We start from the raw sequence: 23,898 nt of genomic DNA on the forward strand, positions 1-23,898 counted from the left end.
TACGAATTCTGAACGAAGCTGGCAAACAAAATTACATCTGAAAACACTGCGCCTGTGCGTTAGTATTAGTGAATGACTGTTCAATCAACAGCCAAATAGAAATCGATCGAAGTCAATTGGAAAAACAGCTGATCAACTGTCAATCCATTTCAATTGATTTCGATTGGGTTTCGTTGAACACACCTAATTTGATCTCATAAATGTAAAATTTGAAATCAAATCGATGTATCCAGCATCCCGCATAATCGAAAACCGTACAACTAATCGTCTGAATTATTTGATTCTGATTACACTAATAGTCACGAATAATTTCGCGTCTTCGCTTATTGCGTCTTGTCTTGGGATGATAAAAAAGGATTTCCGAAAGATAAGATTAATGATCAAGAAAAATAATCTTTTCGTGCTTTTGGTGTAATGTGTCTTCGCTGCTGCTGTCGTCACGTAAGGAAAAATAAATACGAGGCATTTGCGGACCCGCACGATTCTGGAAAACCGGAAAAACCTTCGTGATTAGGCCAGAAAATCCTTAAATGGCAATAACCGGAATTGATAATAATCTCACCAAGGTCGACAACAACTTCAGCGTTGAAGGTGAGTTATAAATTGTTTGGTTTGGCGAAAATTTCAAATTTTTTTTCCGTACAGCTTGACAAAGTATCGAGAATAAACTTTTATTCGACCGGAAAAACACGGGAGCAGTTCCAGCGCTAAACAACTTCGTCAACAGCAGCAGCGGTAAACATCATTCTGGTGAGAAAAAAACTTGTTCAGTTCCTCACCGATGATTCAGACCACAGACACCAGCAGCTACCGATTATAACGCCATTACCACCGTCAATGGCAACAGCAGCACCGCCAAATATAACATCAGCCGGAAGCGTTCCCTAGCACCACAACCCGTTTTCCGGTGGGAGATAACTAACAATATACTCCGCGGAAAAATAAGTGCTGCAGTCAAATCAAGTTGAGTCAGAAAAAAAACCCGAAGCCTTTGAACCAGTGAGATCCCGGAAAAGTAATGAAGGTAAGTAAAAAAAAACTGTTTCCCATCGTCCAATCGTCTGAAACACTTTCATTTATTTCCTTCCGTACAGCTCGACAAAGTACAGGATGCAATGAAAAACTCCATCATCCGGTCGGACAAATAACGGAGCAGATTCAGCGCCAAAAAGATGAACATTCTGCCGGAACAACCAGTATTACTTCATCACCAGCTGCAGAACGATTGCGACAACCTACATCAACCGCCGCTTATCGTACCGCTATCACCACCACCAGCGTCAACAGCAGCACTACCAAATCTAACATCAGACATTCGTCGGAAGCGTTAATTTGCATCACTGCCCGCTTTCCGGCGGAAGAAACCATCAACGCAGCAGCAGCTACCATTCTCGTCTGTACCGCAAGAAACGAATCAGTTTAGCAGCAACAGCGGCCAGTTCAGCATCTGCCTCGAGGAGTCAATTTTCTTTTCCCACAACAGAAGCGCACCAGACGGCGGTTGGAAAATAGAAGTTCCCTCACAAAATCTTTCGCGCAACCGGTCATTGCGCAAGCAAACGGAACCAGCATCGAAAACAACAAAAATTCTCGCTGGTGGTAACTACAGGATTAGCACGAAAGGAGCACACTCTGATGTTTGAACCAATACCACATAGGATCCCCCGTAATCAGCCCATTTAGTGGTTTGTAAACATAATTTGCTTAATTTAATAGATTTAATGTTTTTTAACATCATAATTAATCATATTTCAGATATTTTGCCCGCAGAATCTTCTGGCTGATAGTGAACTGGAAAAAGGTCGAAAAATTTGTTCCGGGTCCGATGATAGAACTGTCCCCGGATGATGGGGTATGTTGAAGTAGTGTCCAGGTGGGCAACTTGTAGTTCCTGTACAGCGATTTAGTTTTTGCACTTTAAGATCTGGTATTGAAGACTAACCCTGTTGATTTGAAAAAGATTTGGAAAAAAATTTTCCCCCGCGAAATACTTGCAACACCGTGCACTGGGCCGAAGGAATCAGTGTGACGTGGCAAAAAAAAAACGATGGCAACATCTGCAATGCAATGTCAACGAGAAGCTGTGACAAACCTGGACCAAAATTGGAGGAATCGGTATGTGAATCGTGGATCGTCGCCAGACTGACTATTTAGTCTTTTTCGTGGATGAGATGGGACAAAGAAGTTTACAAGAAATGCCAGCTTAAACAACAAAGAATTTTATCGAATGTGGACTTGATGATTAAAAGTAAGTTTGGATTTATTCAACAAGTACTTTTTGAACACTAACAAATCTAATATATTTTTAGAACCAACAATAGAAACATCACCTTCGGCTCAACAGAAACGATATTTTCAGCACCATTAACGGGATATTAAAACCCTTTAATCGCCTTGTTCTCTTCCGGCTAAGATTGACAAAAAAGTTGCCAACAAATTAAGAAACTGGAGCCAGTTGTGCTGGTAAATCCAGGAGCTGGTAAGGATGATTTTTGGACACTTATATTTCCAGTTAAATTACCACAATTTTATTTTTCAGGAAACATTTGGTGGCCAATTAATGAAATCGAAAAGGTTTTGGCTAAGCGGTTCAATTGTCGCCGTAAGGAGAAAGAATCTGGCGAAATGACTGCCCCTGGCCAGCGGCACCGAACAAAGCCCTCGGCACCGGCATTTCCCAGAAGTTGCAGGATCTTTCCTGCCACATCGACAGGTCGCCTCAGAGTCCGACCAGGAAAATAATACTTGTGGGGACGCTTTCCACAAATGATGGTGCGGGTGGCTGCATCGGAAGCAGCATGGGATGAATCAATGGGAGCCTTGGGCTAACTTCCGGAATTGGTTCAAGCAGTAGTAAAGGTGGCGATTCCGGTTTAGATCACTTTCCAAAGAAACGTAAAGATGATTTAGCTATATCTGATAGCACAGCATTATATCATAAGTAAACAATAGGACATATAGATAATGACGATACACAATTTTGATTTGGAATTGAATAGATTATTTTGTTTTCAGTGTAGGTACTATTGACACATTTGCTTTAACACTAACTGCTTTAGTAAATAGTGACATAACAATAACCATAACGTTATCAATCAACCCGTAAATAGGTATGAATTATTTATTTAAACCTTGAACGAAAGAATTTGATTGTTTGAATCAAAAAACGAAACAGAATCGAACTGATAACAACTACGCGGAATAGCAGCGTCTAGAAGTTAGTGAAAGGGAAAGCGGAGTTGGAGATGCGTTAACAAAGAATTGTACAGAAACTTGTAGGGATTTCAATGAAAAGTCAAAAACAAAGATAAAAAAAGAAACGTGTTATTCAGAGCTGAAGTAAAAACATCTATCAGCAACAAGTAACAAAAGGAATAAATAAGAATATTTTTTCATACTAGAAAAATCACAAAATAGAATACTGCAAGTAAAATTCTACAAAAACATGGAGTAGTACAGTCGCTTATAAGACTTTTTGTTCAGCACCAATTTATGACTTAGATGCTTGTTCCGCAGTGGAGAGACAAGAATCGCGAAACTCTACCACAAAAAATAAATGAAAAATAATCTGAAAACATCAGTATTGTTTTGACAAGTGAGATGAATTAAAAAAATTGCTGAAATGCAAATTTTTAGGGATTTCAGAAGTAACCTCTTTGTTTGCATCATATGATTAGACATTATTATCTGTAATATTTATGTTATGTTAAATTGATTGTTTACATATTATATTCAATAATCAAATACAAGTTTTGTAATCAAATCTGTAATGTAATAATACAGTAATCGAATGCCATACGTTAAGAAATAAAATAATCTCTAATTAGGTACACGTTTTCTTTTATTTTGAAAACCGTAAAAAGATCTTTGAAAGATACATAGTATCGTCATAAAAACTTGAAAAAAAATGATAAGATAACGATTACATCTATCTTTCAAATTCTCTCAGCTAAATTTTAATCTAGAAAAAAGCAAAAAAAATGAATGGTTACTCTACTTAACGACCCGTTCGCTGTATCGTAAAGTGCGTCCAAACGATTCCATTTCATGGATAAAAGACTAGCTTAATCGTACATTAATAATCCAAAACTATAAAGCTAATCTTTCGTGTGTCTTGGGAAGAAGATAATGGAAATCGTTATTGTATAATACTGATTCATGCGGGATGTAGAATAGAATTTTACAGGGAGTTTCCCATAAAGTTTTATTATTTTTGAACCATTCTACGAAAAATTGGGAAATAATTAGGTATCGAACTGTTCCCAATGTTTCAAACAACATACTCCGACACTCTTTTGTTTTGATGTTTTCCTCTTTTCCGTTTTGTTCGCCAGCATACTTCCACCTTCTTCCACCCGCAGAGAAAACAAAAGCCTTGCGCACTCCTTGTACACTGTTGGTGGGTTCATCGTTGAACACCATCCAATTTACTTCGCAGAATAGATCGCTTTTGTTCGTGTAGTTTGTTGCTTACGCGAGCTGTGTTGAATTCTTTTGATAAGAAGCCAGCTGGTTAAACAGGCTAGCAAAAAGATAGACAGTGACCGTGACGTAGCCACTTATATCGGAAGGACGGAAAGCGGATGCCCACTTGGTGGCAGGTTGAATTAAACTCCTCATGATATGCCTAATCGGAACGCCCAGGAAGAATATCCGACATGGGTAAGCCACCATTGTGTTTTTTTTTGCTTAAACATCTTTGGATGTCGACGTAGTCGTCAGTCGTTTATAGAACTGGGTTAACATGATTCATACTCTTTCTTTGCATAATTTCTCCTTAGGTTGGATTTGTTTTCATTTTCAACCTGATCGTGGGAACCGGAGCGTTAACGCTTCCGTCCGCGTTCAGCCACGCGGGATGGGTCCTGGGATCGGGGCTGATCGTGGTGCTAGCCTTCGTGAGCTACATGACCGTGACGTTCGTGATCGAGACGATGTCCTGTGCTAATGCCATTCAGAACTGGAAACGGCTACAGTACCTTAAAAGAGATCGGGTGGTGGAGCAGGACGAGGACAGCAATGTTGAAACGATGGAGGGTGAACCGCTGTTGGCTCAGACAAGTGGGTCAACTGAGGAACCGCTCACCGATGGAAGTATCGAACAGACTCCGCTGAACATTATGTACTGCCGGAATCAGTACTACAGTCTGTCGACCAAGGTTGAACTGGCCGAGATGGCCAATCTGTTTTTTGGCCGCGTTGGGCGGTTTTTGTTCTACTTCTGTTTGGCCGTTTATTTGTACGGGGATTTGAGCATTTACTCGGCGGCTGTCGCTAAGAGCTTGAGGGATGTTATATGGTAACAATTCAAAATGCTCACCTGGCAATCGAAGTTGCTAACAAAATCCTTTTCTTTTAGTGCCCACAATCATTCGGCAAGCGCCATGGACAGCGACGACTGGAGCTTGAGATGTTGGGAGGAAAGTTCTCTATCGCGATTCGACATCTATCGGATCTGCTTGGTGGTTTTTATCGGCATCCTTGGACCCTTCACATTTTTCAACGTACAGAAAACCAAATATTTACAGTTGATAACGGTACTCTTCCGCTGGTTGGCGTTCTCGGTCATGATCAGTATCGCCATCCACCGTCTTTTCTCGCGGAGCAACAGCGACGATCCTCCAATCGTACCAAAACGAGTTGACATCAACGGAATTCCATACCTGATAGGAACCTGCATTTATTCATTCATGTGCCATCATTCGCTTCCAAGTTTATTGACCCCTATCTCCAACAAGAGGCGTCTCAAAATGCTTCTATCAGCAGACTATGCCCTTATCTGTGCATTCTACTTGTCCCTCGCTCTAACAGGAATCTTTGCCTTCGCCGAAATCAAAGATCTCTACACTCTAAATTTCGTCCCCAGCTCAGATCAGGACAGCATCTTTCTCAAAACGATCGAATATTTCCTGGCACTTTTTCCCGTATTCACCCTGTCTGCGAGCTTCCCAATCATAGCCATTACGCTGCGAAGCAATTTGCAAACGCTCTTCCTGGACACAACCCAAATCGAATCGTACAACTTCTTCCTGCGGAAACTCTTCTTCCCACTGCTCGCTATTGTTCCACCGATCTGCATTTGTTTCTTCACCGAGAGTGTCGTTTCGCTGGTCGGATTCACCGGATGTTATGCCGGAACCGGTATCCAGTATCTGATTCCGATTGGACTGGTATTTGCCGCCCGGCGCACTTGCGAGAGCATGATCGGACGGGGAATTTTGAACGACTTCCGGAGCCCCTTCAAGGGAACCATTTGGCTGGTGCTGGTGCTTTGTTGGACAATAGCGTGCTTGGTGCTGGTTACGATCGATTTGATCAAGTGAGGTTAGTGATTTTTTATTGGAAATTCAGAATCAGATTGCAACATTGAAATTTGGAATTCTGCATTCTTAATTCTATAATTTGAATTATAAATTGGGTACACTGAATCGGACTTCAGCATCCAGAATCAAGATTCTAATAATTCTAAACCAGCATTCAGAACCAAAAATTCAAATTTGAAATCAGAATTCAAATGTACAATTCATAATCAAGATTCGCAGTTCTTATTTAAATTTTTATTTCAGAATCAACTACGTGACTGCTACTAGCTGCACAATCGAGAGGAAATCTTAAACCATAATGATATGTGAAAAACAAGAAAACAAAAACAATACAAAATAACGAAAATACGCACGAGACTGAATGTTAAACGATTGTATGCTGGAGGTGCAATGATTTCCTTTTTTATAGATTGGCGTTTATTGTAATTTTAAGAAGGTAACGGTTTGTTTTTTCCAAAAACCACCTATTCTTTTCGTTCCATTTTTCTGTTTGTTTTAGTGAATTTAGATCTAAATACTGTAGTAGAAATCTTACGAGATTCCGCATTGTGTCGATAAATTCCAAATTATGTATTGTATGAACGTGAGAGACAACTTAGATGCTTTGAGAAGGCTTGAAAAATGTGAATCAAAAACAAATCTTATATTTTAACTACATACTTATATTTACTAGTCAGAAAGAAAAACTGACCGAAATGTAATTTTAGAGCAGAAAACAGAAACACGTGTTGTATTTAAAGATGACTACAGACTTGAATCCAGGATTATAAAACAAAACAATAAATGTTCATGTGAAGAATCAGCATTATACATAACCCATCTCTGTCAATAGTCAAGACTTTCGGGATACAAGTAAATATAGACTTCAGAATTTATGGCATTGTTTCAATACAACAATGTATTTTTTCTTCGAAACGGACAGAAAAAAGAAAATAAGAGTTAATTTTTACCTTGAGCTTGCTTCTCCAGTTTTTCCTTTTCCATGGTTTGCAGTTGCTCGAGAGTAAGCAGCGATACTCCCAGTTGATCTTCCCGGGTAAATGGTTGAGCCATTTGACGAAGCCAACGCTTTGCCAGTTGCATCGCTTCCTCGGTACTCAGATTGGTGTAGTTATCTGTTAGATGCTCTTGGATCCACTTCGGCAGCTTACCCCGCTTATCCTGTCTACTAAATCGCTTATCCGCGAAGATCATAATACCGTAGTCAGTTTTACCTCTGAAAAAAAAAACCAAAATACGAAAAGACATTTCATTATAAGCTTTCTTAAGTCGATCAACGAAGAACTTACCGAATAGCTCGCCCAACGCACTGAGCCGCGTGTCTCAGAGCATCGAATGTCAAGAAATCATTCTCCCTGATCTGGAATTGGTCCCGCAGATAGTCCAGCCGGGCCTTCAATATCCGGGACTGGGTGTAAACGTAGGGAATTCCGAACATCAGCACTGCTCGTCCCAGATGGTGATCAAAATCTACACCCTCGGAAACGCGACCCCGAGCTACGGCCAGCAAAACGGCACCCCGCCCACATTCGCACGCCTTGACGTAGTTCATGAGGGCGTAGCTGGTTTCGGCGCTGTCCTGGGTTTCGATGAACAGTAGCTTGTACCGAAGCAGCGTGTCAATGATGCCCTGGTCGTACCAGGAAGCTACCACCGATTCGAGGTACAGGTAGGAGGTGAAGAAACAAACCACGCCATCTGGGACGGTTTTAGCGGTTTCCACAAGCAGTTGGCCATAGTTACGGGTTACTGCTGTGTCTTCGCGGGATTCAAATTTGGAAGAAATGGCGACCTGATCGTTACCGCGGGAGACGATCTGAAATGGTAGATATAATAGAGGAGATATTTTTATATGGCCATCTAAATACAGATGTAGACTTCAAATTTACTAGATATAATTTAAAATTATATCAAGTATAAGAAGGATTTTGACTAGCCTCAACCAATTATCGGATCAAAAACTTACCATCGGCAGCAGACACGGTCGAGCCAGGGTCATCGTAAAGGAACTCATCACCACCGGTTCGAAGTCCAGAATCTTCGGGTACATATCCATCGGGGAAAGGGTACCGGAAGTGATGACCACACTCTGGAACCGGGTAAAAATTGGCTTCATTGCTATGGATGAATCCAAACAGGTAAGGTGCAGAATGGGATTGGACACGGTTGGCGTTTTATCGTCAAACGGTTCGATGATGATTGTGAACCCCTTTGTGTAGGTTGAAACTAGGGTTGCGAATGATGTTATTACTGTTAGGGATCCAAATTCTGTCAGATCTGTGATTTCTAACGTGCGCAGAAGAGACGACAGTCTATCGGCACAAAATCTAAGTGGCTTCCGTTCGATGCAGACTTTCTGTTGAATGTCTTTTAGGAAACCAGCTGGGCTTTCCTGTACGACATGCTGAACTCGCAGCCGGGATTTAATGTATTCGATGAATCTTTTGAGGAAGCTTAGGAAGTGATCGGCATTCCGGATATTACCGGGTACGACTTCTTTAAGCACATCTGAAGGAAGAGCCGGATTCGCCAAAACCATATCAGTTTCCCGGGAGAACTGAGCATCTTTGAGACCCTGGACTAGTCGAACGTATTCGTCGTTCAATCTTTTTCGATCGTCCTCCTTCATCCTGGAAAGGTAAAACAAAAATTGTAGTTTGTATTTTAATTTGAAGACGATATCCATCTACTTACTCAGCTACATATTTTTCAAGAGTATGCAATCCAGTGGTACTTTTTTCGATAAGCCTCCGATTAATTTTTACGCTCATAGAATCCACGCAAACGTTGTCGATGTTATGTGCTTCATCGCAAACGACGACCGATTCTCGAGCCAGCTCTTTAGAAACGACTTCCGCAATTTTGGGATCCATCAGATAATAGTAACTGTAGACGACCACTTGCGCTTGATTGATCTAGAAAATAAGGAAACTGTTCGAATTGAGCCCTAAACAAGAACTAGATGGTCCCTACCGCAAATCGTGACAAAAAGTACGGACACCAATTCCTTTCCCGCCCGAAATCTCTTAGATCATCGATCGAGTATACACCCGGGGGCAGGGTGCTTTCCTTGCCTTCGGCCTGGAAGCCCTCGTAGTATTGGCAGACCCCAATCGAATCATCCGTAGCGGCACGGTCCCTCACATGGCTAGCTGTCATGCCGTAGCATTTAGCGTCGACAATTTTTCCATCACGCTCCTTGCTAACCTCCGAATGAATGCACATGTTTTTCCGAGAGCTCAGCACCAACCCGGTTATGTTGGGCATCACTCCGGTTTGCTTTTCGTAGTAGTTCATCAGATGCTTCAGTTCGGCTATGACCTTCTCGATTTCCGGTACCGTTCGAGAGCAGTAGATTAGCTTCCGTACCATGTGTGGGTATTCCATAATGTAAGCTATAATCAACGACAGAAGGGTTGTGGTTTTGCCCGTACCCGAAGGCATTTCCAGCAGGCAGTGACCCTTGGCATCGAAGGTCCTTTTTAGTTCCAACATGTAGGCGTACTGTTCCGGGTAGATGTACTCGTACGGGAAGTACACCAGCAATCCGTCAACGCTTATTCTGTTGATGTTTTATTAGAGCTGGCTTTACTTGTTAAATGTACGTTTTTGTTTCAATTTACTTACCTCATTTTAAAGGTTTTTACAAAGTCACGAAACAACAAGACCGTCTACCGGCCAACAAACAGAAAATGTGTGTCGATTTTTTTGGCGTCTGCGAACTGACAGCACTGTTTTTTTTTCAAACGCGTGCATGACGCAACAAAACAAACGGAAGTCCGACAAATTTATGTTGCGCATGTTGCGTTATGTTGCACCTTTTTCACGATTCTTCCACCCACTTTTGAATCAAAACAACAAAATCACCAACTCGTGTATCGTTTTTATTCTACCGGCTTATCAAAGGTTTATAACCATGGCTACCGATTTCCTTTACAAATTAACATTAGTTTACTAACGATAAACAAGTGCCACCTTTAAAGAAGTGATTTCTGTGAATTCTACTATTCCCCAAAAATAAATTTACAAGATGAGTGAAGAATTGAAAACTTTGGTGGAAACATTTTGCGCCAACGTGCAAAGCACCGAACGAATGGTACGACAACGTGCTCTGAAAGATTTCCTGGACTTTACCCGTGGAGATAAACTGTCCTCAATGGAAGCACCGGAAGTGTTCGACGGAACTTACCTACATGTGCTGCGTTGCTATGCCGACCGGTTTGAGATGATACGTAGCTTGGCCATTTCCGTCGTTAACGAAATGTTGGCCAAACTTCCGGCCAATGATTACTACCTGGGCTATATCATTCCAGTTATAACTAAACGTATCGGCCAACGAGAGATAATAGAAGATAGTGAAGAAGTGCGGCTTCTGTTGCTGGAACAGCTGGAACTAATAATCGAAAAATACTCGGACCCAGACGGAAGCAGAGGAGATCCATTGCTCAAGTCCTATGACGGTCTCATCGACATTCTCATCAAAACTCTGAAAGATCCTTTTCCAGCTGCTCAGAAACAAAGCTGCGAAATAGTCAAACAATTGGCCTCAGCTACCCCGAGTATGCATTACCGGGCCGAGGCCCTCGTAAGCCCTACGGTCACCGTTTTAAAGCATCGTCATTCTGCTAACCGAATCGCTGCCATTGAAGCGTTGGGAGTAGTTTCGCTGCACATTCGATCCAACTCCGATAGTGTTCTGAAAATCATTGTGGACATTTCCCCGCTGCTGATGGACAGTGTTCCATTTGTGAGACGGGCATGTGGCCGAGTCGGGTGCCTGATGCTGATGGAACTTCGGGATCGTTATTCGTACTTCCACCGAATTATGCCGTTGGTTTTGAATTGGTGAGTGATTTTTCTATCATTATATTGAAGATCAATAATTAAGTATTACCTACTACAAGATAGAACGTTCAATTATTGAAACATTGGCGTTTTATGTGATTGAATACTTTAATTCGTTAAATTTTAGGGAAATAGGGATAATAAAGACCGCCACTCTTCCAGAAATCATTAAAAAAAGGCTTAGTTGAATACACTCATAATATTATCTAAGACGTTTTAAATTATTGTCTTTAATCCAATTTTTCTTCTAATCAAAAAAGGCTGTTTTCTTCAGCCAGTCGAAAAATAGAGCCAAAATTTGATAACATATTCTAGTTCTGGGGATTGTGGCTTTAAGAGTCCGAAATTCCTGATAAAAATTTGAACAAAGGTAGAAAATGCTTCAACAGTGGCACAACGATTTTTAGTTCATTTTTCTAATGTATATTATTATTTTAATTGGTTAATGTTTTACGAGTGTTCAATATCTGGTACCTGTCCAATAATTAGTGCTTCTACCCTATATCACGAAAACATAAAAATAAATTATTTTATTTTAAGAGAGTCATTTTTGTCAATTGTTTTTTTTTTTCATTTTTAGACTTGTTGTTCATTTGTTCCCAAGCGTGGCCAAGCAGTTAGCGTAGTAAGATGGTAATCGCTAGTCCACTGGGGGCATGTGTTGATTCCCGTTACTGGTTTTTATCAGTCAAGGCCTAAATCAGCCAAGACGTTGATTTTTTTTTTTGTAATTTTTGTGGGCTTAAGATGTAGCTCAGTTGGTAAGCCAGTTGCCTCCTTAGCCGAAATCTGCGAGTTCGAGCCCAAGAGTAAACATCGAGTTGAACCAAATCAGTTTTTCAATAACTGTTCGCCAACTGCAACGTTGATACACAGTCGGCAAATGCCATATAAAGATGGTAAACCGCAACAATCATTTTCGTCATTTTTCTCATTCATGTCTTTTTTTATCTTTTTCTCATTTTTGTCACTTCTGTCATTTTTGTCATTTTGTCATTTTTGTCATTTTTGTCATTTTTGTCATTTTTGTCATTTTTGTCATTTTTGTCATTTTTGTCATTTTTGTCATTTTTGTCATTTTTGTCATTTTTGTCATTTTTGTCATTTTTGTCATTTTTGTCATTTTTGTCATTTTTGTCATTTTTGTCATTTTTGTCATTTTTGTCATTTTTGTCATTTTTGTCATTTTTGTCATTTTTGTCATTTTTGTCATTTTTGTCATTTTTGTCATTTTTGTCATTTTTGTCATTTTTGTCATTTTTGTCATTTTTGTCATTTTTGTCATTTTTGTCATTTTTGTCATTTTTGTCATTTTTGTCATTTTTGTCATTTTTGTCATTTTTGTCATTTTTGTCATTTTTGTAATTTTTGAATTGAAATTTTCCTAATTTTTGTCATTTTAGTCATTTTTGTCATTTTTGTCATTTTTGTCATTTTTGTCATTTTTGTCATTTTTGTCATTTTTGCCATTTTTGTCATTTTTGCCATTTTTGTCATTTTTGTCATTTTTGTCATTTTTGTCATTTTTGTCATTTTTGTCATTTTTGTCATTTTTGTCATTTTTGTCATTTTTGTCATTTTTGTCATTTTTGTCATTTTTGTCATTTTTGTCATTTTTGTCATTTTTGTCATTATTGTCATTTTTGTCATTTTTGTCATTTTTGTCATTTTTGTCATTTTTGTCATTTTTTTCATTTTTTTCATTTTTTTCATTTTTGTCATTTTTGTCATTTTTGTCATTTTTGTCATTTTTGTCATTTATTTATTTATTGTCTTCGAGAACAAATGTTTCGCACAGACTAATTATAATGATAGTTGCCTTAATCTATTTTTGTACACCTGTTTTGAGATTCCAAAATCGAAGATGCTAGCACATTGATTGAAGTAGCGGTTGCACGTGTCCAAAGGGTTGTAGAAACCATAAGTAGTCCGATGACCGGGAATCCAGAGGAACTGCTGATGCCGGAGTGACCGTGTAGGGGCGGACAAACTAACATTTTGTAGGAGTTCGCTATTGTCGATGTTCCCGCTCAATATGTCGAATGTGAACAAACACTGTAAAAATTTTCTTCTCCGGACAAGCGTATCCAAATGTATAAGGTTGCAGCGATGTTCGTATGGAGTAGTGATATCAGGATTCCATCTAAGTTTCCGAAGAGCGAAGCGGATAAAGGCTCGTTGAACACCTTCAATGGATTGACTTAGTGTCGATTGGTACGGGGCCCAAACAGGAGCTGCGTACTCCAGAATGCTTCTGACAATCGAGCAATACAGCGTTTTGTGGGTGTTTACATCGTTGAAATGAGTTGTATTTCGACGAAGGAAACCAAGCATTGCATAAGCCTTTGCAGTTATGGTAGTAATGTGCGTGTGGAATCTCAACCGACTATCAAATGTAACTCCCAGGTCCTTGATTGTTTCAATCCTTTCGAGGGAATGGTTGCTCATAGAGTATTCATAACGAAGTAAGCTGCGTGATCTTGAAAAACTCACTATTTTACATTTTTCAACATTCACCAGCATACCGTTTGTCATGCACCATCTCGTAACAGCGTTCAGATCATTCTGTAGTAAAATATAGTCTAGCGGTGACGTAATTGACCGAAAAAGTTTCAAATCATCTGCGTAGAATAGTTTGTATGAAGTCATTCGATCGCACAAATCGTTCACGAAAAGAATAAATAGTAACGGTCCAAGATGACTGCCTTGTGGTACACCAGACGGTATTTCGAAATTCGAAGAGCAGTAGGAGTTCACTCTGACATAAGCTGTGCGGGAGTTCAAGTACGACGCAAACCAAGTTGTAATCCATTCAGGTAGTCCCAAGCGTCTGAGTTTTTCTATAAGTAACCTATGAGGCACTCGATCAAAGGCTTTAGAGAAATCAATGTATACAACATCTACCTGCTGACGTTTCTCGAGTTTTGGCATCAAAAAATTAGTAAATGTCATCAGGTTCGAGGTAGTTGATCTTTTTTTCATGAAACCGTGCTGGGCGTCACTAATTAATTGTTTCACGGACGGGTAAACAGCATCGTATACTAAGGTCTCGAACACTTTCGCCAAACAGTTAAGAATAGAAATAGGACGATAATTTTCGACACTATGAGTGCTTCCGTTCTTATAAACCGGCGTAATCGACGCCGTTTTCCACACTTTTGGAAACATTCCAGAGGACAGAGACAAGTTAAAAATTTTTGTAAGAGGAATCGCTATGGCGGCTGCGCAGTTTTTTACAAACAACGGAGGCAGATTGTCAGGTCCAGGTCCTTTTGAAGCGTTCACTGCGATCAATGCATCATAGACTTCAGTGACAGATAGTCTAAGACTAGGAATATTTACGTTATATGACGTCATTTTTGTCATTTTTGTCATTTTTGTCATTTTTGTCATTTTTGTCATTTTTGTCATTTTTGTCATTTTTGTCATTTTTGTCATTTTTGTCATTTTTGTCATTTTTGTCATTTTTGTCATTTTTGTCATTTTTGTCATTTTTGTCATTTTTGTCATTTTTGTCATTTTTGTCATTTTTGTCATTTTTGTCATTTTTGTCATTTTTGTCATTTTTGTCATTTTTGTCATTTTTGTCATTTTTGTCATTTTTGTCATTTTTGTCATTTTTGTCATTTTTGTCATTTTTGTCATTTTTGTCATTTTTGTCATTTTTGTCATTTTTGTCATTTTTGTCATTTTTGTCATTTTTGTCATTTTTGTCATTTTTGTCATTTTTGTCATTTTTGTCATTTTTGTCATTTTTGTCATTTTTGTCATTTTTGTCATTTTTGTCATTTTTGTCATTTTTGTCATTTTTGTCATTTTTGTCATTTTTGTCATTTTTGTCATTTTTGTCATTTTTGTCATTTTTGTCATTTTTGTCATTTTTGTCATTTTTTAATTGAAATTTTTCTATGTTTTGTCATTTTTGTCATTTTTGTCATTTTTGTCATTTTTGTCATTTTTGTCATTTTTGTCATTTTTGTCATTTTTGTCATTTTTGTCATTTTTGTCATTTTTGTCATTTTTGTCATTTTTATCATTTTTATCATTTTTGCCATTTTTGCCATTTTTGTCATTTTTGTCATTTTTGTCATTTTTGTCATTTTTGTCATTTTTGTCATTTTTGTCATTTTTGTCATTTTTGTCATTTTTGTCATTTTTGTCATTTTTGTCATTTTTGTCATTTTTGTCATTTTTGTCATTTTTGTCATTTTTGTCATTTTTGTCATTTTTGTCATTTTTGTCATTTTTGTCATTTTTGTCATTTTTGTCATTTTTGTCATTTTTGTCATTTTTGTCATTTTTGTCATTTTTGTCATTTTTGTCATTTTTGTCATTTTTGTCATTTTTGTCATTTTTGTCATTTTTGTCATTTTTGTCATTTTTGTCATTTTTGTCATTTTTGTCATTTTTGTCATTTTTGTCATTTTTGTCATTTTTGTCATTTTTGTCATTTTTGTCATTTTTGTCATTTTTGTCATTTTTGTCATTTTTGTCATTTTTGTCATTTTTGTCATTTTTGTCATTTTTGTCATTTTTGTCATTTTTGTCATTTTTGTCATTTTTGTCATTTTTGTCATTTTTGTCATTTTTGTCATTTTTGTCATTTTTGTCATTTTTGTCATTTTTGTCATTTTTGTCATTTTTGTCATTTTTGTCATTTTTGTCATTTTTGTGATTTTTGTCATTTTTGTCATTTTTGTCATTTTTGTCATTTTTGTCATTTTTGTCATTTTTGTCATTTTTGTCATTTTTGTCATTTTTGTCATTTTTGTCATTTTTGTCATTTTTGTCATTTTTGTCATTTTTGTCATTTTTGTCATTTTTGTCATTTTTGTCATTTTTGTCATTTTTGTCATTTTTGTCATTTTTGTCATTTTTGTCATTTTTGTCATTTTTGTCATTTTTGTCATTTTTGTCATTTTTGTCATTTTTGTCATTTTTGTCATTTTTGTCATTTTTGTCATTTTTGTCATTTTTGTCATTTTTGTCATTTTTGTCATTTTTGTCATTTTTGTCATTTTTGTCATTTTTGTCATTTTTGTCATTTTTGTCATTTTGTCATTTTTGTCATTTTTGTCATTTTTGTCATTTTTGTCATTTTTGTCATTTTTGTCATTTTTGTCATTTTTGTCATTTTTGTCATTTTTGTCATTTTTGTCATTTTTGTCATTTTTGTCATTTTTGTCATTTTTGTCATTTTTGTCATTTTTGTCATTTTTGTCATTTTTGTCATTTTTGTCATTTTTGTCATTTTTGTCATTTTTGTCATTTTTGTCATTTTTGTCATTTTTGTCATTTTTGTCATTTTGTCATTTTTGTCATTTTTGTCATTTTTGTCATTTTTGTCATTTTTGTCATTTTTGTCATTTTTGTCATTTTTGTCATTTTTGTCATTTTTGTCATTTTTGTCATTTTTGTCATTTTTGTCATTTTTGTCATTTTTGTCATTTTTGTCATTTTTGTCATTTTTGTCATTTTTGTCATTTTTGTCATTTTTGTCATTTTTGTCATTTTTGTCATTTTTGTCATTTTTGTCATTTTTGTCATTTTTGTCATTTTTGTCATTTTTTGTCATTTTTGTCATTTTTGTCATTTTTGTCATTTTTGTCATTTTTGTCATTTTTGTCATTTTTGTCATTTTTGTCATTTTTGTCATTTTTGTCATTTTTGTCATTTTTGTCATTTTTGTCATTTTTGTCATTTTTGTCATTTTTGTCATTTTTGTCATTTTTGTCATTTTTGTCATTTTTGTCATTTTTTGTCATTTTTGTCATTTTTGTCATTTTTGTCATTTTTTGTCATTTTTGTCATTTTTGTCATTTTTATCATTTTTGTCATTTTAGTCATTTTTGCCATTTTTGTAATTTTTGTCATTTTTGTAATTTTTGTAATTTTTGTCATTTTTGTAATTTTTGTAATTTTTGTCATTTTTGTCATTTTTGTCATTTTTGTCATTTTTGTCATTTTTGTCATTTTTGTCATTTTTGTCATTTTTGTCATTTTTGTCATTTTTGTCATTTTTGTCATTTTTGTCATTTTTGTCATTTTTGTCATTTTTGTCATTTTTGTCATTTTTGTCATTTTGTCATTTTTGTCATTTTTGTCATTTTTTGTCATTTTTTGTCATTTTTGTCATTTTTGTCATTTTTGTCATTTTTGTCATTTTTGTCATTTTTGTCATTTTTGTCATTTTTGTCATTTTTGTCATTTTTGTCATTTTTGTCATTTTTGTCATTTTTGTCATTTTTGTCATTTTTGTCATTTTTGTCATTTTTGTCATTTTTGTCATTTTTGTCATTTTTGTCATTTTTTGTCATTTTTGTCATTTTTGTCATTTTTGTCATTTTTGTCATTTTTGTCATTTTTGTCATTTTTGTCATTTTTGTCATTTTTGTCATTTTTGTCATTTTTGTCATTTTTGTCATTTTTGTCATTTTTGTCATTTTTGTCATTTTTGTCATTTTTGTCATTTTTGTCATTTTTGTCATTTTTGTCATTTTTGTCATTTTTGTCATTTTTTGTCATTTTTGTCATTTTTGTCATTTTTGTCATTTTTGTCATTTTTGTCATTTTTGTCATTTTTGTCATTTTTGTCATTTTTGTCATTTTTGTCATTTTTGTCATTTTTGTCATTTTTGTCATTTTTGTCATTTTTGTCATTTTGTCATTTTTTGTCATTTTTGTCATTTTTGTCATTTTTGTCATTTTTGTCATTTTTGTCATTTTTGTCATTTTTGTCATTTTTGTCATTTTTGTCATTTTTGTCATTTTTGTCATTTTTGTCATTTTTGTCATTTTTGTCATTTTTGTCATTTTTGTCATTTTTGTCATTTTTGTCATTTTGTCATTTTTGTCATTTTTGTCATTTTTGTCATTTTTGTCATTTTTGTCATTTTTGTCATTTTTGTCATTTTTTTCATTTTTGTCATTTTTGTCATTTTTGTCATTTTTTTCATTTTTTTCATTTTTTTCATTTTTGTCATTTTTGTCATTTTTGTCATTTTTGCCATTTTTGTCATTTTTGTCAATTTTGTAATTTTTGTTATTTTTGTCATTTTTGTCAATTTTGTCATTTCTGTCATTTTTGTCATTTTTGAAATATTCGTAATTTTTGTAATTTTTGTCATTTTTGTAATTTTTGTAATTTTTGTCATTCTTGTCATTTTTGTGATTTTTGTCATTTTTTGTCATTTTTTGTCATTTTTGTAATTTTTGTGATTCTTGTAATTTTTGTAATTTTTGTAATTTTTGTAATTTTTGTAATTTTTGTAATTTTTGTAATTTTTGTAATTTCTGTAATTTTTGTAATTTTTGTAATTTTTGTAATTTTTGTAATTTTTTGCCATTTTTGTCATTTTTGTCATTTTTGCCATTTTTGTAATTTTTGTAATTTTTTTAATTTTTGTAAATTTTGTAATTTTTGTATTTTTTGTAATTTTTGTCATTTTTGTGATTATGTCATTTTTTTCATATTTCTTTTTTTTTTTGAAATTTTGTAATTTTTTCATTTTAGCAATTTTTTTTAATTTTTGTAATTTTTGTCGTTTTTGCTATTTTTATCATTTTTGTTATTTTTGTCATTTTTGTCATTTTTGTCATTTTTGTCATTTTTGTCATTTTTTTCTGTTTTTTTTTCTTTTTTAAAGGTTTATCCGCAACATTTTTTCAAAGATTTTTTTAGTTGATAATATTTTTGCATTTTTTCTCAAATGCTAATACTTACACACAATTTTTTGAATTTTTAAATTCTCGATCTTTTCTTATTTTTTTAAATTTATTTTTTTTTTTATTCGAAATTCTTCCTACATTTTTATCCTTTTTATGGATTTAAGTAGGTTTTTATCATTATTTTCCAATTGACGATTCATTTCGTTTTTATTGTGTTTGGATTCTTAAAACTTCTTGTTTTTTCTAAATTTTTTATTTAATTTAACTATTCTGTAGCGGCATATCTCTGAACTGTACTGACATTTTCTTATTTTATTCATATTTTTTCCAAAACTGAAAACTGAAATTTCTTTTATCAAATTAATGTCACATATAAAATGTAATTGAAATCTCCGTTCCTTTTTCTTAAAATTAAAAGATTTCGTTTGTTTTAATTCTAGAGATTGATTCTCAAGTTCATCAAATAATTTCTACTTCTTTATCAAACTTTTAAGTATAAAAAAATCTTTATTTGTATAATTTAAGTGACATTTTCATTTTTTTTGTTGTTTCGTCTATGAAATCTATTTTTTACCATAAAATTATCATTTTAGTAAATTCTAATAAATAAAAATTGTATAATTACACCGCCGACCAAATGTTTAGGATCGCCCCCTCAAAAGCATAAAAATTTTAATCGGCCATATCTCAGTCATCGTTAGCAAAATCTTCTTTGCATGTTATTCTTACAAAATTTCAATGTTGAGATTATTGAAAGTTGAAGCTTAAGGGGTTTTCTCAATGTCCACAATAACGCCTGTTTTGTACGGGATCCTGGTCAAAAGAGACCGGATAGTTTATTTCTACCTCATAAGAAATCTCTAGAACACAGGGACTCTACAGTTGGTACAACCCAGTATTATGTACTTGCATATTTATTAAAACTAACAATTATATGATTTAAATTGAACTTAAAGATAGGACATATTCCAAAAACTGAACTTGAATTTCCAACCCGATCATCTCAGGGTGGGGTGATCCCAAACTTATGGCCGGCAGTGTATGTAGTTTCTAACAATTAATATTGTTTTGGCTTTAATTCTTTAATCTTTAAGTTAATTTAGTCTCTGGAACGTTAAATTTATTGAATTTTCACATGAATACCATCCCTTTCAAATAAGCATTTCATTACTAATCTGTGAAAAGGGCATATGAACATCTACAATGAATTAAACAGTATCATTGCGCAATGTTCCGAAAATCACTTATTTTCACTGAGCCCTGCTTTACTACATTCAAAGGCAGAATAAACGTAGCCCTCAATTTTTCCTATTGAATCTTACAAATAATCATGCATGAGTACGACGGTTTTGTATTTGATTTTTTTCAAATATTCATAAAATTTTGTGTGTAACTCGTTGCAAACTCGTTTTTTCAGCATTCAACGTTAAATTTACGATTGGTGCTGAAAAAACTACTTTTTGCAACTTGATGCATAACAATTATTTTGCAACTCCGAACTGAAATGTTTGTTTTTCGTTAAGAAGTTTGCTTTGAAAAGGCCTGCTTTTTCTACCAAAAAAAAACAATGTCGAAAAGTAGTATTTTCCGATACAGTTTTCAAAGCAATGTCGAAAAGTTTTACATTTTGATACTGTTTTGATTTGTAAGGAAAAACTATAATCTGTTTCTTTAAGATGAAAAACTTGATTCTGGAGAGTATTTTGCGGTATTGCAAAAAAAATTGTGCATGCAATTCGTTGCAAAACTCAATCCTTTCGGCACTTGACGTTAGTACTCGTTCTAACAAAATCCACTTTTTGCATAAACAACTATCCATCTTTTAATTTTTCAATGTATAAAGTTATTTCGTTGCCTACGTTGAGAATATTTCTAGTCTATGGCTGGAGTCACTCATATCATTTGAATTTCCACATGCAATCTATTTTGAAATAGACATTTTTCTCGTATCTGGCGCCACTAAAATGTATTGAATCCTCACATGCATTCTATTCCTTTTCAATTCAAATAGACATTTCCAGATTTACAGACAGATTCTCAATAAATTGATTTTTTTTTTATTTTCTAACTTCAAAATTTGAATATGATTTTTTGTAGGAGGCGTAGATTTAATAAAGATCTTATCATAGTAATCCGTGCCTAGTTGTAAGATAGTTAAAATAAATTCATTCCACTGTCACACGTTAACCAAACCACACGTGTATTTCAATTGGTTATGGGCCCAGTTACCCAAACCGGAAGTCAGTAAATTTTTCTTTGGTCACATCAAGACGAAGCATGACCACTCGAAGCCCTGAAGGAACACGGCAAGCGGAAAGGACACATCAAGTCCTAGGAGATGGTCCTCATCAGCAGTCTTCAAGAAATGAAGCACCCGGCGGAAGCGGTACGATCGGAGCAGGAAGCGTTCGAGTCGGCAGGAGTTCCGTTGCGTTGCCCCCCATTGAGAAGCTGCGTGGAAGGGACAATTACACGTCGTGGGCGTTTGCGATGCGGATGATTTTGATCCGCGAGGGTAGCTGGTCTGCTGTGGAAGGAGGTGGTGATGGTGTGCCGGAAGATTTGAAGATGCAAGCTTTGGCCACCATCTGCCTGAGCCTAGAAAGCTACAACTACAGCTTGGTGCAGGATGCGGTTAGTGCCGAGGACGCGTGGGCAAAATTGAAAACTGCCTTCCAGGATACTGGGCTAACAAGAAAGATAGGATTGCTGAGAAAATTCACGTCGGTGCGGCTCGTCAATTGTTCCAGCGTTGAGGCATACGTGGACGAGTTGATGAGCACCAGTCACAAGCTCAGAAACGTGGGATTCGAGGTGAACGATTCCTGGCTAGCGGCGATTTTGCTGATGGGCCTTCCCGAACAATACGAGCCTATGATAATGGGGCTCGAAGCTTCCGGAACGGCGTTGACATCGGATGCAGTAAAGGCCAAAATCCTTCAAGACGTGAAGCTGGAACGTGGTCCGGTCGGCAGCAGCACGGACGGTGCTCTGTACAGCAAAATGAACCGGAAGAAATCAAGTGAATCGAAAGAGGGTGGCAAAAACGAGAAGCTTTGCTACAATTGCGAGAAGCCGGGACATTTTGCCGTCAAGTGTCCACTCAAGAGGACGAAAGGAAGCAAGCCGAAGGGATTCTGCAGCATTTTTGCCATCGGAGACGTCAAAGCGGACGAATGGTATCTGGATTCCGGAGATTTAAATGAATTTAAATGAAAGCAGCTTGAAGAAACTGAAGCGAATGGCCAACGGTATGGAGTTCCAAAATGAAGCGATCATCGATTGTGAGTCGTGTCTCAAAGGGAAGCAGGCACGATTTTCATTTCCGAGCAGCGAATCAAGAGCCACGGAGCTGTTGGAGTTGGTACACTCCGATCTCTGTGGGCCCATCGAGGTGACATCGTTTGGAGACAGCCATTATTTTGCAACGTTTGTCGACGATGCGAGCAAGAAGGTCGTCATCTATTTTCTCGAGCGCAAGGACCAGGTGCTTGAGGCTTTCAAGAAGTTCAAGGCCAATGCTGAACGGCAAAGCGGCAAGAAATTGAAGATCCTGCGTACCGACAACGGGACGGAGTACGCAAACCGAGGCTTCCGAAAGGTTCTGGAGCGCGAGGGTATCCGGCATCAAACGACTTGTCCATACACGCCGCAGCAAAACGGCGTCGCGGAGAGGATGAACCGTACACTGGTGGAGAAAGCACGGTGCATGCTGAACGATGCGAAGCTTGGTAAGGAGTACTGGGCAGAGGCAGTCGCGACAGCCGCCTATCTCGTCAACCGATGTCCGACGAGGTGTTTGGACAACAAGACGCCGGAAGAGGCGTGGTCTGGCAAGAAATCGAATCTTCGCCATTTGAAAGTTTTTGGTTCAAGAGTGACGACACACATCCCGAAGGCGAAGCGCAAGAAGTTTGATCCCAAGGCAAAGAACGGCATTTTTGTTGGTTATTGTGAAGATACCAAAGGCTATCGTGTGTATGACCCCGAGCGCAACGAGTTCCAGATCAGCCGAGATGTTGTGGTTTTGGCTGAGGGCGAGGCGAACGCACGCGCAGCGTGTGGTGTGAAGCCTGTTGAATTCTTCGAACTTAAATTCGAGGAGGTCTTCGAATCAGGCGTTGGTTGTGCTGGTCCAGACGCACGACAACCGGGCGATGCTGTTATCCTTCTTAGCATCGATAATGCTGGAGATGAAGTTGCTGGTGGCGGTGCCGGATCTGCCGAAAATGCGCTCCCACCGCAAATTCAAAGACCAGCTAATGAGCAAGGATTGAGGCGCAGCGGTCGGGAGCGCAGGTATCCAGGCAAGTATTCTGATTTCATTAGCTATGGATCCTTTTCTGGTGAAAGTGTTTCCCCTCAGTTGCCACCCGAAACGACCGATGATGCGAAGCAGATGGACGATCCAACTACCTACGACGAGGTTCTGTGTCGGTCCGACAGAGAGCATTGGGTTCGAGCCATGGAAGAAGAGTTGCAGTCGTTGAGCGAAAACGAGACGTGGGTGCTGACCGATCTGCCCGAGGGGCGGAAAGCTATACGGAACAAGTGGGTCTTCAAAACGAAGCGTGGACCCGATGGAGTTGTTCAGCGGTACAAGGCTCGTCTCGTAGTCAAGGGCTGTTCCCAGAGGCCAGGTCTGGATTACGATGAGGTGTATTCCCCCGTCGTGCGGTACGCGACGGTCCGATACCTCATGGCCCTGGCGGTGCGTTATGATCTGGACATCGATCAGATGGACGCCGTGACGGCGTTTCTACAGGGCGAGCTGAAGGACGAGGAAATATACATGGTGCCGCCGCAGGGTGTGGAGAACCGGAGCGGCAAGGTTTGCCGGCTGAAGAAGGCACTGTACGGCTTGAAGCAGTCAAGCCGCGTTTGGAATGCTCAGCTGGATGATGTACTGCAGAGGTTCGGACTGAACCGTTCTTCAGTCGATACCTGCCTGTACTGGATGGTGCGTGAGGAAAAGTTAATGTTCGTCACCATCTACGTTGACGATTTCTTGATCTTCACCAATGACCGGAAGTTGAAGGAGAAGCTGAAGGCATACTTGTGT

At 37.1% G+C, this 23,898-nt stretch overlaps 3 protein-coding genes and 1 long non-coding RNA gene across 4 annotated transcripts in view; 3 read left to right on the forward strand and 1 right to left on the reverse strand.

The window, feature by feature from the left end:
- The first annotated feature begins 242 nt into the window (after positions 1–242).
- Positions 243–3,830, forward strand: LOC129754299 (uncharacterized). Its single transcript, XR_008738998.1, has 6 exons — positions 243–591; positions 646–1,024; positions 1,095–1,685; positions 1,756–2,248; positions 2,310–2,479; positions 2,540–3,830. It is a non-coding gene; the product is annotated as an uncharacterized LOC129754299 (long non-coding RNA).
- Positions 3,831–4,397: 567 nt separating this feature from the next.
- LOC129754198 (transmembrane protein 104 homolog) lies at positions 4,398–7,198 on the forward strand. The gene is made up of 4 exons (XM_055750092.1): positions 4,398–4,662; positions 4,782–5,299; positions 5,360–6,324; positions 6,567–7,198. Exons 1-3 carry the CDS (start codon positions 4,624–4,626, stop codon positions 6,321–6,323), a joined length of 1,521 nt encoding a protein of 506 aa, XP_055606067.1. The 5' UTR covers positions 4,398–4,623; the 3' UTR covers position 6,324; positions 6,567–7,198.
- LOC129754197 (general transcription and DNA repair factor IIH helicase subunit XPD-like) lies at positions 7,195–10,075 on the reverse strand. The gene is made up of 6 exons (XM_055750091.1): positions 9,951–10,075; positions 9,297–9,885; positions 9,018–9,238; positions 8,290–8,953; positions 7,613–8,139; positions 7,195–7,539 (listed from the first exon to the last, which is right to left on the reverse strand). The coding sequence occupies exons 1-6, from the start codon at positions 9,953–9,955 to the stop codon at positions 7,263–7,265; spliced, it is 2,283 nt and encodes a 760-aa protein (XP_055606066.1). The 5' UTR covers positions 9,956–10,075; the 3' UTR covers positions 7,195–7,262.
- A 72-nt stretch (positions 10,076–10,147) lies between these two features.
- The window catches only part of LOC129754196 (dynein axonemal assembly factor 5), a 54,240-nt gene continuing 40,489 nt past the window's right edge, over positions 10,148–23,898 (forward strand). The window contains exon 1 of the mRNA XM_055750090.1: positions 10,148–11,168. Coding sequence (XP_055606065.1) covers positions 10,354–11,168 — 815 coding nt within the window. The 5' untranslated portion in view covers positions 10,148–10,353. The remainder of the gene's footprint in view (positions 11,169–23,898) is intronic.

This window comes from Uranotaenia lowii, chromosome 3, assembly GCF_029784155.1.
Source record: "Uranotaenia lowii strain MFRU-FL chromosome 3, ASM2978415v1, whole genome shotgun sequence".
NCBI classification, from domain to species: Eukaryota; Metazoa; Arthropoda; class Insecta; order Diptera; family Culicidae; genus Uranotaenia; species Uranotaenia lowii.

Excerpts from the sequence above, each read along its gene's own strand:
- LOC129754198 (XM_055750092.1), top strand. The coding sequence starts at position 4,624 with ATGCCTAATCGGAACGCCCAGGAAGAATATCCGACATGG. Across the intron at positions 4,663-4,781 it reads AGGAAGAATATCCGACATGG|GTTGGATTTGTTTTCATTTT; the intron begins GTAAGCCACCAT and ends ATTTCTCCTTAG. Across the intron at positions 5,300-5,359 it reads AGCTTGAGGGATGTTATATG|TGCCCACAATCATTCGGCAA; the intron begins GTAACAATTCAA and ends CTTTTCTTTTAG.
- LOC129754197 (XM_055750091.1), bottom strand. Across the intron at positions 8,140-8,289 it reads GACCGTGTCTGCTGCCGATG|ATCGTCTCCCGCGGTAACGA; the intron begins GTAAGTTTTTGA and ends CTACCATTTCAG. Across the intron at positions 7,540-7,612 it reads TGCGTTGGGCGAGCTATTCG|AGGTAAAACTGACTACGGTA; the intron begins GTAAGTTCTTCG and ends TTTTTTTTTCAG.